The 13,602-nt window shown below is 48.2% G+C and overlaps 1 protein-coding gene across 1 annotated transcript; it reads right to left on the minus strand.

Moving 5' to 3' along the window:
• Positions 1-109: 109 nt before the first annotated feature.
• On the minus strand, positions 110-8,335 carry ATP6AP1 (ATPase H+ transporting accessory protein 1). Its single transcript, XM_084789198.1, has 10 exons — positions 8,117-8,335; positions 7,696-7,822; positions 4,973-5,047; positions 4,522-4,715; positions 3,939-3,979; positions 3,246-3,331; positions 2,711-2,949; positions 1,555-1,602; positions 1,241-1,469; positions 110-839 (listed from the first exon to the last, which is right to left on the minus strand). The coding sequence occupies exons 1-10, from the start codon at positions 8,254-8,256 to the stop codon at positions 630-632; spliced, it is 1,389 nt and encodes a 462-aa protein (XP_084645324.1). The 5' UTR covers positions 8,257-8,335; the 3' UTR covers positions 110-629.
• Positions 8,336-13,602: the final 5,267 nt, after the last annotated feature.

The raw sequence follows: 13,602 nt of genomic DNA on the forward strand, positions 1-13,602 counted from the left end.
CCTTCCGCTCTCATCTTCTGCCTGACAGGACTCCATCCGGGCACTTCTTCCCCTCAGTCAAGAACAAATATACTGTCAAATGCAGAAATGAGTGACACGAAGCCCAACAAATGGTAACACGTCTTTATTTCATTAGGAAGAAAACAGTGCACCCCCCACCGCTTGACAGGCAAGCCTAGTGGGACCGGCCAGAAACCCAGTGTACTGCTCATTGTTAACACATCCCCCAAAACACAACAGCCAAGCTGGACAGACAGTTAAGTAGCCTTTCCACAACTCTCAAACTCAATGACTCTCAAGTTCACGGGTGTTGCTAGAAGCTCCATAAAGCTAGGAGAGTGGGCACTTACTACACAAAAGCACTATAAACAGCAAGGGATAATTGCAGAGGAGTAAGAATAAATAATGATGATTTGTCTAATAGCTATGAAGAATGCACTTTGTTGGTAGAGCTGGGGGATGGTTCTAGGGAAGTCCCTCAGCAGGTTAAAGAGGAAGCAAGACAGGCTGAGGGCAGTATAGGGTTCATGCTATAGTAGGAAGAGTACAAACCCTTCCATCCACTGTGCCACAAGACGGAAACTTGACAACCTGCACAGCAACACTCCCTAAATCCCTCTCTAGCACAGTCACACTATCTGGGTCAGAGTGATGGTGGGGCCCTTGTGGTCATCAAAGCGGTCCATGGTCTTTAGGCTGAGTATCATGTGGAGGCCATAGGTAAAGACGAAAAGCATGAAGAGGGTGGTGAGCAGCCCCATCCAGATGCCCGGAGAGAAGAAGCCCGCGCAGTCGCTCGCATAGGAGAACTGTTCGCCAGTCACATTGAAGGCCTGAATCTAGGAGACACGTGGACATTGATCAAATGGGATGATAAGGTTCTACAGAGAGCAAGGAATCAGTGCAGAGTCTATACCTTCAGAGACAGGACAAGGACGGAACTCTCAGCTACATGCTCCAGCCATACGGAGCTTCTTTTTTTTTTTTTTTTTAAAGATTTATTTATTATGTATATAGTACTCTGCCTGCATGTACACCTGCCAGCCAGAAGAGGGCGCCAGATCTCATTACAGATGGCTGTGAGCCACCATGTGGTTGCTGGAAATTGAACTCAGGACTTCTGGAAGAGCAGCCAGTGCTCTTAACCTCTGAGCCATCTCTCCAGCCCCCATACTGAGCTTCTCTGGGCCCTTCTTCCCTCCCCACCACTGCCACCAGCTTGGGGCCCATCCCTCAATACCTGGAAGTCATGAAGAGTCATCTGCCAGAGCGAGGGCACGTTGGTCACAAGGAGACTGCCTCTCTTGCTCAGACTGCTGACGTACTCACAGTGGAAAGAATAGATGCTGGGCCCCGTGACTTGGGAAACATTGAAGTGAGCAACAGAACCATTGCTGTGGATTTCAAGTCGTTCCATGGTAAACCAGTCTCGGGCAGACACTGGGTAGAAGCGACTAAGCAGAATGAACCTGGGAGGCAAGGGCAGTAGAGATGCCAGATGAACAGAAGGGTGGAGACACGCCAGCCCAGCCACACTCAGCCTCCACAACTTACTTGAATGTCACTGTTGCACCAAAGAGTGCGTCATAGGTCAGTGAAAGCCTGTGGGATAAGGCAGAGGGGAGCTGTTAGGCTCTAGAAGCACCTTAGCAAGGTCCTCCAACCTAAGCTGCCCTAGGCCCATCTCTTTACAGCCACCTCTCAATACAGCACCCCCATTTATGAGAAGTTAGGGGACAGCACTTAGGTCTCATATCTTCAGCTTAGAATTCCTTCCACTGGTTCTACTGAGTCCCCTGAGCCTCCTTCTTTCAGGCCCTTCTTGAGGTCATTCAGGTGCCTGCTGAAGGTTAGGGGAGGAGGCCTAGAACTGGTTTTAGTAGTCGCTCTGGAATTTGCCCACATGCAGTCCCAGGGGTTGGGCTCAAAGGGCCAAGGTCCCAAGGGATTGTGTAATGGAAGTTTAGGTTTCTTTGTAAACTCAGTTATGTTATGTAAACATGCTTTTGTTTTAATCCCAAGTGTGGGATTTTAGTTTGGGCTCTAGTTTGTCCACAGCTGATAATTGCCGCATGCTGGGCGTGGTCTTTCCCAGCTGGTAACAGCCTGCCTGCACAGAGAGGGGCGTGGTCTAGGACCCTGAGGAAGATAACTAGGAGAGCATGGAGAGGCAAGGTGTGGTGTGCAGTGGTGGCGTGAGGCCTGTAGCAGTTTGGAGAGACCAGAGACCAGTGTGGCAGGCGAAGAGAAATGTTTCAGTGCAGCGGCTTGGAGGAGACTGCTTGCTGCCTTTGCTGTTGACGGACATTGGTATTGTCCCCAAAGAACCCATTTGACCCTAAACAGCCGGGAGAAGTAAAGGGGTCTGCGCCCCATCTCCCCACTAACATTCTCTCTCATACCCAGGGTTAAGGGGCTGGTGGAAGGGAGGCAGAGATGGCAATACCCCAGATGAAATAGAGTTTACAAGCAAGGATCAACAGGATTGTGTGGCAGTGATAGCCCAGGACACAGCCAAGGCAAAACTCCTGAGAGGCTCCCTCTCCAGTAAGCTCCCAGCACTATCATCCTGTAATGCTGTTGCCATCTCCTTCTTCACCACCATCTACATGTACACCTGATCCCACATCCTTGCCCTGTACTGGGCTCACAGTAGCAGGAAGGCAATGTGTGACAGCACAGTCCTTCCTTTCTTGCCTACTACCCTTACATGGCAAAGGAGTCGTTCCAGAAGGAGCCGGTCAAGTTAAGATTCTCCACACCAAAGGTAAGGGAAGTCAAGTCTTTCCATTCGTCTTTGTATGCTACAGAGAAGTTTTGTGCCCAGAACAGGATCCTTGGGGCAGTGTCATTGTAACTCACAGGAGGATGGATCGTAGGTGACGCCACCTGAGTCTGAAGCAGCTGGCGACCTAGACCCCCAGCCATCATGGCTACATCACGGGCCACCTGCGGAAACATCCAATAAGCCTTCTCTCAACAGTCCTAAAAACAAGCCTAAGGCACTGTAATGGTCTCCTTCCCCCACTAGATACCCTGGATTCCATCTCCCTAAAGTTACGATCACTTGCAGCAAGGCGGAAAAAAAGACACCATGGATGGAGGAAATAATTCTCTGCCCATTAATTCTCCCAAGCTAGAGACTCCTGGGGGCTCTTGCATGTCCCATACCCCTCCACCTCCAGGCACACTCAGCACTGCCTCACAGCCCCAAGCCCCAGGGCCCCTGCTAGAAGGGTACATACTCTAGAAGGGCGGACTGCAGTAAGAGCTGCTGTGTAAGGGACGTCTTCAGACTTGAGTGTGCTCAGTACCTGTCCAATGACCTCATCTGAAGAGTGACAGAAAAGCCGAGAACCAAGTCACGAGGTAGCCTGTTTAAAGACACACTACCCACTGCTTGCTTTAGAGACCTTCTAGACAACGGGAATTCCGAGCTATTAGTTTCCACTGAAGACCCCCTAAAAACCAGCTATTTCTCCTCCTAGCCCCTCTACCAGTCTCTCTAGGGACAATCATGGCCTCAATCCTTGACTTCCTAATACCAAAGTAAACCTAAGTAAAAGAAATATACAGTGATATAGAGAAAGCCATATCTACCCAGCTCCCTTCCCATGCAGATGTACTAGCCTTTACCATAAAGGCAAGGCCTCCTAATTGCTTCACATAGTGTTACTGGTCTATTAAATCCAGAGATCCATCAGAACTGTACAGAAACTATATTTTAGGGCTCTTGCACAGGGGTCATAAGGCACTTGGACATCTCTGAGAGGTGGGGCTGGCTACAGAAGAACATGGCCAGGCAACCAGCCACTATGTCCCTGCTTAGCTGTCAGCCACTGAGAAACAGGGGGCCACCCCTACAGTAAGGAGAAACCACTTCTATTTTTCTAGCCCAAAGGCAAGACGAGGACATAACCCCTCCGGAACACACTCACCGTTGCCTGTCAGGACCTCCCTGGGTGCCATCAGACCAGAGCTGTGGATAAGAAAGCGAGAGGCTGGCAGCTTAATCTGCTCTCAAGTCCAAACACAATGCCTGGAGCAGTTCTCAGAAACTCACTACCTTTCTCCCGGCCCTTGCAGCGTCTCCTTTCCCACTAGGCCCACTCTCCAAGCGCTGCACCCTTCGGCACTGCTCTAACAGTCATGTAGATGCTCAGCTCAGCAACAGCTATCCTCTGCACTTCTATTGCCTCAGTACCCCAGCCTGGAATTCCACTCCCCTTCTCCCACTTTGCAGCTATGTCCACAGTTCTATAAAAAGGGCCTGAGGGGCGAATGGGTTTTCTACAAGTACAGGCAATGTCAGCTCATTCCTGGATACTCAGTGGTGGGTACTTGTAAGTCGCAGCCTGACAGGAAGCCCTCTCTGTCTCTTCTAGGCATAGAAGGAACTTTCTGAAAAGAGTCTCAAGGTGGTGGGTGAACAGGGGAACTGTTGTCACCTTTGACTGAATTCTGCCGCCAACAGGGCCCAATGCCTTAGCCCTCTCTGAGGTGCAAGGCTAGAGGCTGTACCTGGCTGTGTAGGGCAGGCGGATGAGCAGCAGGGCAGGGAGGCTGGCATTGAGCTTCAACTCCTTTAGGGTGGCTAGATCCACATGCAGGGGACTAGCCCCAAGCTTCTCCTGCAGGTAGGTGGTCAGGGTGCTGATTGCATACCAGTCCACAGCAGGAAGCACCAGCGAGGAGGGGGCCAAGTCCAGGGCATTCTGGTGGTAGGGAAGACGTAGAAGGCAAAGTGAGCCAGCAAACAGTGGGCGCTAATAAAGACCCCCTAGAACAAGACCCTCACCTGCGTAGCCACACCCCACAGGGATCTCACGATGGGTCCCACATCGCCAGGCCCTTGACGCACCCAGGGCCCAGGTCCTCTCTCTCCCCTCAAATCCTGCTCCCCTCTCTCTGGGAGAGAGCGTACAGGATGCATTACCTACCCTCTTGGCTGCAGCTGGGAGCAGACCCTTACCTCCAAGTTAGAAAAGGCACTGTCCTGCTTATTTCCAAACACACCACCGTATGCTGTGAAATCCTCAATGCTTAGCTAAAAGGGAAGCAGAAGAGATGTCCCAGGAGTCTGGGCAAGGAACAAAGACCAGGACATGGGGGAGGATGGGGGGGCCAGGGGGGGAGGTTGGCAGCTCTCATGTCTCACAAAGCATCATTACAAGTCAGCTTGGCACTGCAGAGAAGAGTGAACCGCCAGCACATGCAGTGGGGGTGAGTGGAGGACTCACTCTTTCCTCCCCAGCACTCTGAGGGCAGGGTGACAAGATACAGAAGGTGGTCACAGGGTTGGGAGACGGCTGGACGGCTGGTTTGTCCTAACCTACAAGAGTCAGCCGGCAAGATGAACTGGGGAGTGAAGGGGGAAGCTGGAGAAGAGGAAGAGAGACAGCAAAGCGCGTTGATTGCATGCCTCCCAAAAGGGAAGCAGAAGTCAGAGCAAAGGAGAAGCTCTGGGTCTAGTCTGGACAGGAGGATCCTTTTCAACAGAACAAGTCCTTGCCTAGCCATTTTTGGTGGGAGTTAGGAGAGAGGAAGATACTGCAACACAATGGAGGAAACTGGGACTTGAGAGCTCTCAGGACTCCAATAACTCCAACCTCACGCCCTTCCCTCTACAGCCTACAACTGTTTGACCCTCCTCCCCTCAAGCCCCAGCCACCTTCCTTTGCCTTCTCTCAGTTAGGTCCAGAGGCCTTTTGTTTTTGTTTTTGTTTTTGTTTTTGTTTTTGTTTTTCAGCACAGGGTTCCTCTGTGTACCCTTGGCAGTCCTAGACTCACTTTGTAGACCAGGCTGGGATTAAAGGTGTGTGCCACCGTGCCCTCCTTCTACAGGCAATCTTAACCTGCTTCCTTCCAAAGCTCACCGTGTTTAGTATACTTAAGCCCAGCGCCCTTTCCTGGCCTCCTCTCCTATACCCTTACACTTTGTGCTACATACGCAAGGCTTTGTCATTCTCAGAACTGCTACCAACCTTTCCCCTTGTGGTATCTCCATCTCTAGGTGACCTAGCAGATCATCCTCTACCCTTTCAATCACATTTTTTGTTTGGGTTTTGGTTTTTGGAGACAGGGTTTCTCTGTGTAGCCTTGGCTGTCCTGGACTAGCATTGTAGACCAGGCTGGACTTGGATTCACAGAGATTGCCTTCTCTGCCTCCTGAGTGCTGGGATTAAAGGTGTGTGCCACAAGGGCCCAATTTAGCTCTTAACCTGTTGCCTTCAGGAGATTGTCTACTTCCTAACACATACTAAGCACTCCATCATTGGCAAAAGAAGGAAATGCCCTGAGATTGAGAGACTGTGGCTAAATGATTTATGTAGATTATGTCTCTCAATCTTCTGATATAGGTGGATATCTTAATTTTGCACTTGTAGAAGCTATGGTTTATAAAGATTATATCATGTGTCCAAAGATAGAAAAATGGTAGGAGTAAGTTCTAATCTGACCTGTTATTTACCACCCTCTGAAAGGACTATCGGGCAGGCAGTGGTGGCGCACGCCTTTAATCCCAGCACTTGGGAGGCAGATGCAGGCAGATCTCTGTGAGTTCAAGGCTAGCCTGGTCTACAAAGTGAGTTCCAGGACAGACAGAGAAACCTGTCTCCAAAAAAACAAACAAAAAAGAAAGAAAGAAAAGAAAGAAAGGAAGAAAAGGAAAGGAAAGAAAAGGAAAGGAAAGGAGTATCAACTAGCAAAATTACTACCAGAAAGAGACACAGCAGCAGAGGGAGGCCACAAATCGAATGAGCCTCCTAAGGAGGAGGGGACAAGCAGGGACTCAGCACCCTCCTGAACAATAACTTAAGGCCACGCTAAAACCCTTTCATAGGCCATACTCCTGCTCTGTATGCACACACCTGAAATGAAAGGGGAATAGAATGCTGGCTTAGCACAAAACTAGCGGACAGATCTGACCCCCCATGCTGGAAGCAGCATGCTGTGCTGTCTTCCAATCTGGACCTTCAGCAATTCATTTTACCTCTTACATTAGTTTCCTTAGCAGTCAAACCAAGACAATGGTATCAGTTGAGTGCAGTGCATAGACCGTGCTAAATTTTTCAGTTACTCCTATTATGACTTTGACAGTTAAAAATTACAACTCTGAGCCATGCATGGTGACGCTCGCCTTTAATCCCAGCACTCGGGAGGCAGAGGCAGGAGGATCTCTGAGTTTGAGGCCAGCCTGGTCTACAAAGTGAGTCCAGGACAGCCAGAGCTGTTACACAGAGAAACCCTGTCTCAAAAAAAAAAAAAATTACAACTCTGTCAACCATTAGATATATGACCCTGGGTAAGTCACTGATCTTCCCCCAAAATGAGTCTTCTCAACTGTAAAACTAAGTAGTAATTCTCACCATGCTACAGGATATCAGAAAATAATGCTTAGCACCAGGGAAGTATCTGATCTTTGAGGGTTCGTTGTTGTTGTTGTTGTTGTTGTTTGGTTTTGATCCACCTGCCTCTGCCTCCGGAGTGCTGGTATCTGATCCTTCATTCCCTTGCTTCCTTAAATCAAGTCCGTGCCATTTCTGTGGGTCTCCTGTTCCCATGGAAACTTCTACAAGTCTTCCCCAAAATCTAGCCACAGCTACCTACAGGTGAGTCTAGGTCACTGCAGTTTCACCTGGGGAGCAGTCAGTAGGGGAGGGGTGGGGTCGACATAGCAGGCTAGGGCAGGCTCACCTTGTCCTGCAGGAACAGCAGTACATTTCGGGGACCGAGCTCCAAGGCAGGGTCTAAGTAGGTAGAAAGCTGCATGTCGCTGGTGATATGGCCCTCGTGTGTGTCGGCCACAGGAGCCCACAGGTCCCTGGAAGTGAGCAGAAGAGGAACTGTTAGATGTGATTTCGTTATTTGAGACCCTAAGCCCATGGGCGCCCGCTTTCACGCGCAGGGCCCTGAGATCTGAACGCACCCAGTCATGGAGCAAGCCCCTGAATAAGGGACACTCTCCATCTGGGCCTGGAAGCCCCTGACTAAGGACAGCCCTGGAGTTTAACGAGAGCGACTTATCCTCGGCGGCGCACCACACGGCCCTCCCGGACCCAACCTCAATTCAGCCGGGCCCGGGCCCGCCCGACCCGACCTGGCCCGGGTCGCTCACCGGTCACTGGACCACAATACCAGTGGCACCTGCTGCTCCGCAGCCACTGCTGCCGCCACCGCCACCAACGACAGAGGCAGCCACAGGACTGGGGCCCGCCGAGTCCCCATCCGTTTCGGAGATACCACTGTTGCCGCCATCGTAGCCCCAGCCTTCAGTGTCTGGGCCCAGGCCTCTGCAGATCAGATGACCGTCACCTCCGCCGGAGCCCCGCCCCCATCGACAGGGTGGTGGAAGAGAGAAAAACCTTCTTCCATATTCGCCTATGATTGGGCCAAGAGCGTGGCACTCATGACTACTCCTTCTCACTGGTTGGCTGTACTTGTCACCAGTCGCGCACGCTCCTTGTGAGAAAAGAGGCGGGACCGAACGCTACCTGCTCCCTGGCTCAGTTGGGCCAGGTGGTTTTATACAGCCCCATGCTCTATAATTTGTCTTTTTCTGTTTTCGTCTTTTTTTGCTTAAAATCGGAATACTGGAACCTCTTTTCTAAAGACATTTCCGCTCTCTGGTACAGATGAGAAACTGCACCCCCTTAGAAGGAGACGAGGGCCCACTGTACCATCAGGGACACACTAGCCAGCACTTAAATGGGCAGGATGGAGGGGGGCCTGGAAAAGAGAGCAACTGTAGCATCAGAAAGGAGGGGGAACCTTCCCTACTGGCAGCCAGGTCTGAAGGATAATGTAAGTAACAGTGTCATTTGCTAGCAAAAGGCAGGAAATACGGTCAGAACAGACCACTCTTTTTACTTAGCAAGCGCGATCCCACAGTAGGTTAAGGGAGACATCGTGTTGGAATCACTTCCTTGTGATTTGCCTTAGGGGAAAGACTAACAGCTAGAGTCAGAAAATGGAAGTCGCAGCACAACTGAACCCAGACTTTTCTGGGTGTTTTTTGTTTTGAACAGAGTTGTGGTATGAACAAAACTCACTATGTAAATCTCAACCTTTCAAGCACTATGATTACAGTGGTGAGCCACCAAACCTGTCTACACTTCTGTGCCGTTTTTATTTATTACTCTGCTAATTATCTTTATAAATAATAACTTCATTCCCACAGCACTACAAAGAAAGAAAAAAGGAGTACAACCAGATCTTGAATTCACCAAACTGATTAATCTAAGTCGCTGGGGCCCAGCTATGCTAAAAGGTCTAAGGCAGATCTAGGCAATGGTATGTACAAATGTTTATCTTTTTGCTTTGTTTTGTTGGTAGTGGGAATTGGACCTAGAGCTTCCCATGTGCCAATTATAAATTATACAACTGAACTACTCCTGGGGTTAAGAGGATCTGGGTTCAATTGCCAGCACCCACATGGTAGCTCCCAATTGTCTGGAACACAGACATACATGTAGGCAAAACACTGATGCATATGAAATAAAAATAAAACTTTTAAAACTGTTGTAAAACAGCTGGGCACAGTGACACACACCTGTAAACCCAGCACTTGGGAGGCAGAGGCAGGCAGATTGCTGTGAGTTCGAAGCCAGCCTGGTCTACAAAGCAAGTCCAGGACAGACAGGACTACACAGAGAAACACTGTCTCAAAACAAAAAACAAAAACCTATGGTAAGACAACTGAGCTACTCCCCTAATTTGTGTAGGATTTTTTTTTATAGTGGTCTATATATTGTTTAAGTAGAATTTATCCAAAACTCATGTCCCCCTAAAAAGTTGTACATGCATCTTAATTTGGAGACAGGGTCTTTATACATGTAATCAATTTATAATAAACTCATACTGACTGCTAAGTCGTAATACGGAAGGATGAGCCATAATCTGATGAGTGGTCATCATATTTTTGGTTGTGAGCCTAGCCTTTAATGGCTGAGCCATGTCTCCAGCTCGATGAGTGGTTATTATAAAGAGAGAAATTTACTTACTTTTTGTTTGTTTGTGACTGGCTCACATAGCCCAGGGTGGCTTCAAACTGCTGGTCCTCCTGTTTCCACCTCCTCTAAATGCTACATGCCACCATGCTTGGCAAAAGAGGACAACATAGATGCAGAGAGAGAAGAAAGCAGATGGAGAGACAGACTGCAGTGACGTGGCTGCACGGTGAAGATGCATACAAGGGTTTCTGACAGCACCAGGAGAGGAGAGGCAGGAAGCAATTCTCTTCTGGAGCCTTCAGAGCAAACTCAGCCCCACCAACACCCTGCTTTATGGCATGTAGCCTACATTATCAGAAAAGAACTCTGTTTTGTTTTAAACTGTCTAGTTTGTGGCATATCTCATAGTAAAAAAAAAAAGTATATTAGGAGAAGAGTGTTTAAGAGTGTTTGTTGGAGCCGGGCGTGGTGGCGCACACCTTTAATCCCAGCACCCGGGAGGCAGAGGCAGGTGGATCTCTGTGAGTTTGAGGCCAGCCTGGTTTTTCAAGACAGGGTTTCTCTGTTTAACCTTGGCCATCCTGGACTCATTGTGTAGACCAGGCTGGCCTTAAACTCACAGTGATCCACCTGCCTCTGCCTCCTGACCGCCCCCAGAACTTGGAGGCAAGAGAATAAGGAGTTCAAAGCCAGCCTCCGCTACTTAAGGAGTTGAAGGCCAGGCTGAGATCTGTGAGACCTTGTCTCAAAATTTAAAAAGGGGGGTGGGGAGAAAGTGTAGCCGGGTGGTAGTGGCGCATGCTTTTAATCCCAGCACTCGGAAGGAAGAAGAAGACAGATTGATGTGAGTTCAAGGCCAGCCTGGTCTACACAGTGAATCCAGGACAGCCAAGACTACACAGAAACCCTGTCTCGAAAAACAAAACAAACAAAAACCAACAACAAAACAAACATTATAACCCTTTCCAGGCATGGTGGCACAGCCATGTTAACTCCAATATTTGGGAGGTAGAGGCAGGAGGATCAGGAGTTCAAGGTCACCTTGGCTACATAGTGAGTTCAAGCACACATGTGCCAACATGTACCCAAGGACAGACACACAGTCCTGGGCTGGGGGAAGTCCTCTCTCTTTATTCAACAATTTTTCTTTTATTTCTTCCTTTTTGTTTTGTTGTTAGATAGGACTGGATTTTAAACCCAGGCACTCAAAGCTGCACACACACTAGGTAAGTGCTCTCTACTATTGAGCCACATCGCCAGACCTAAGATTTAATTATTTAGGGTTCTCTGTATATTTTTCTGCATGTATGTATGTGCACCACATGTATGCTTGTGAGTGTAGGCAAGAAGAGAGTATTGGATCTTCTGTAACTGGATGAAGAGAATAAACCCTGGGTCCTCCAAAGAGCAGCCAGGGTTCTAAACTGTTGCATCATCCCCCCCCCCACAACATCGCTTATCTTTTTCAGGTCTTTTTGTCATGCTAGGGATCAAACCCAGGACTTCTCACATGTTAGAGCTCACATGTTAGGCACATACTATGCCAGCCATAGTCCTTTGTTACCATTGTTTTGAGAGGTCTTGCCAAATAGGCCCAATTGGTCTGAAATTGGCCGTACAGTGGAGAATGACTGAAAATTTCTGATCCTGCCTGTTTCCAGAGTTCTGGTATTTGGAGGCTTCTGACACCATACCTGGTTACAGGTATATTAATTTTTGTTTGTTTGTTTATTTGTTTGTTTGTTTTAAGACAGGGTCTCTCTGTGTAGCCTTGGCTGTCCTGGACTCACTCTGTAGACCAGGCTGGCCTCAAACTCACAGCGATCTGCCTGCCTCTGCCTCCCGAGTGCTGGGATTAAAGGCATGCACCTAGCCTAGTTTTGAAATTTTGAGACAGGGTCTCATGTAGGCCAGACAGGCTCTGAACTTGCTATATAAGCAAGGATAACCTGAATTTCTACTCTTCCTGCCTCTACCTCCGAAATGCAGGAATTGCTCCTATTGTGTAATCATGCTGGGCTTAATATTTGTTTGAAACAGTTTCCTGCCCGGCGTCGTGGCGCACGCCTTTAATCCCAGCACTGGGGAGTCAGAGGCAGGCGGATCTCTGTGAGTTCGAGGCCAAGCCTGGTCTACAAAGTAAGTCCAAGACAGTCAAGGCTACACAGGGAAAAACCAAAAACCCAACTCCCCCCTAAAAAAAGAAACAGTTTCTTGTTTTATAGCCCAGACTGACATCGAACTTGAGTCTACCTTCCTAAGGGCTAAAATTACAGTTATGTATCACCATGACAAAGTTGGTTTTGTCTTGTCTCTGTTTCATCTCTCTCCTACTCTTTGCTTCCATATGCCCACCCCCAGCATGATGCTTCACCTCACCACAGGACTACAGTGACAGGATACAGTGACAGGATACAGTGACAGGATACAGTGACAGGATACAGTGACAGGATACAGTGACAGGATACAGTGACAGGATACAGTGACCAGGATTGAAACTTTGAAAGCATAAGCCAAGATTTTTCCTCCTTTAAGTAGATTTCTCCCAAGTATTTTGTCACAGGAACAGAAAGCTCTGAAACTCATACTTTGCTTCTAGGAATACAAACAGTATAGCTACTTTGGAAGAGTAGATGTTGGCTTATAACAAAATTAAACATATTCTTGTCATATGATCCATCAAGCACATTCCTTAGTAAAAAGTGTATATTCATGCAAAAATCTGCACACAGATGTTTAGACCATCTTTAAAGTTTGGAAGCAACTGAAATGTCCCTCAGGAGGTGAATGGCTAAATGAACTAGTACATTCATAGAATGGAATACCATCTAGTGCTAAAAAACAAGAAAAGACATGGGGAAAATTTGAGTGTTTATCACCAAATGAAAAATATGCAATCTGGTAAAACTTCAGACTATGGCTCCAAATCTGCTGCATTCAACAGAAAGCAGAACTGTAGAACCGTAAAAGGCCAGCAGTGGCCAGCTTGTTGGGAGGGGAGATAAGTAAGTGGAGGTTAAGAGCTATTTATGGTAGTAAAGCTACAATAATGGTAGGCACATGTCATTAAGCATTTGTCAAAACCCATAGGCTGTACTTATTTAACTATGGACTCTGGGAGCTATGTCAATATGAGTTCCTAACTCTGACAGATGGGCTTCTCTAGTACAGAAGCACAGGGTATATGGGGCATGTGCGAGCTCATATACTTACTTTTTGTGAATGTAACATGGAGAGATAAACATGGTTTTTGTTTAGATCCCAAGTGTGGGATGAGGAACAGACTTGTGAGAGAGCAGGTGATGTTTATCCCCTTAGAAGTCGAACTACCTTGTCGGGGAGCTTGGCTGTTACCAGCTGAAAAACATCCTTGAACAATTTCTGAGAGGAGATATAAATGTGGGCCAAAAACAGGAGGCAGGGTTTTGGAGACTTGGGATCGAGTGGCTGTTCATCACTGGTTTTCAAGACGCTCCTCAAGAGAACCACTCCAGTGAAGGCTTCCGGGCTCCGGGCTCCAGGCTCTGGCTGCTGCTCCAAGCCTTCGCAGATGCTCCAGGTTCCAGCAAAAGAAATCCTGCTGACTATGTCAAGAGAGTCATTCCTGGGAACTGATTCCCATAAGGTTTCGTTTTTGTGTTTTTTAATCTTC

The sequence above is a fragment of the Acomys minous genome (assembly GCF_964271855.1).
Source record: "Acomys minous genome assembly, chromosome: 7".
NCBI classification, from domain to species: domain Eukaryota; kingdom Metazoa; phylum Chordata; class Mammalia; order Rodentia; family Muridae; genus Acomys; species Acomys minous.

Bases quoted from the DNA above. Each gene is read 5' to 3' on its own strand.
- ATP6AP1 (XM_084789198.1), bottom strand. From the start codon at position 8,256: ATGGCGGCAACAGTGGTATCTCCGAAACGGATGGGGACTCGGCGGGCC. The intron at 3,980-4,521 runs GTACAGCCTCTA...TCTTATCCACAG, and splicing joins CGCCTGCCCTACACAGCCAG to CTCTGGTCTGATGGCACCCA. The intron at 3,332-3,938 runs GTGAGTGTGTTC...GTCACTCTTCAG, and splicing joins GGAGGTCCTGACAGGCAACG to ATGAGGTCATTGGACAGGTA.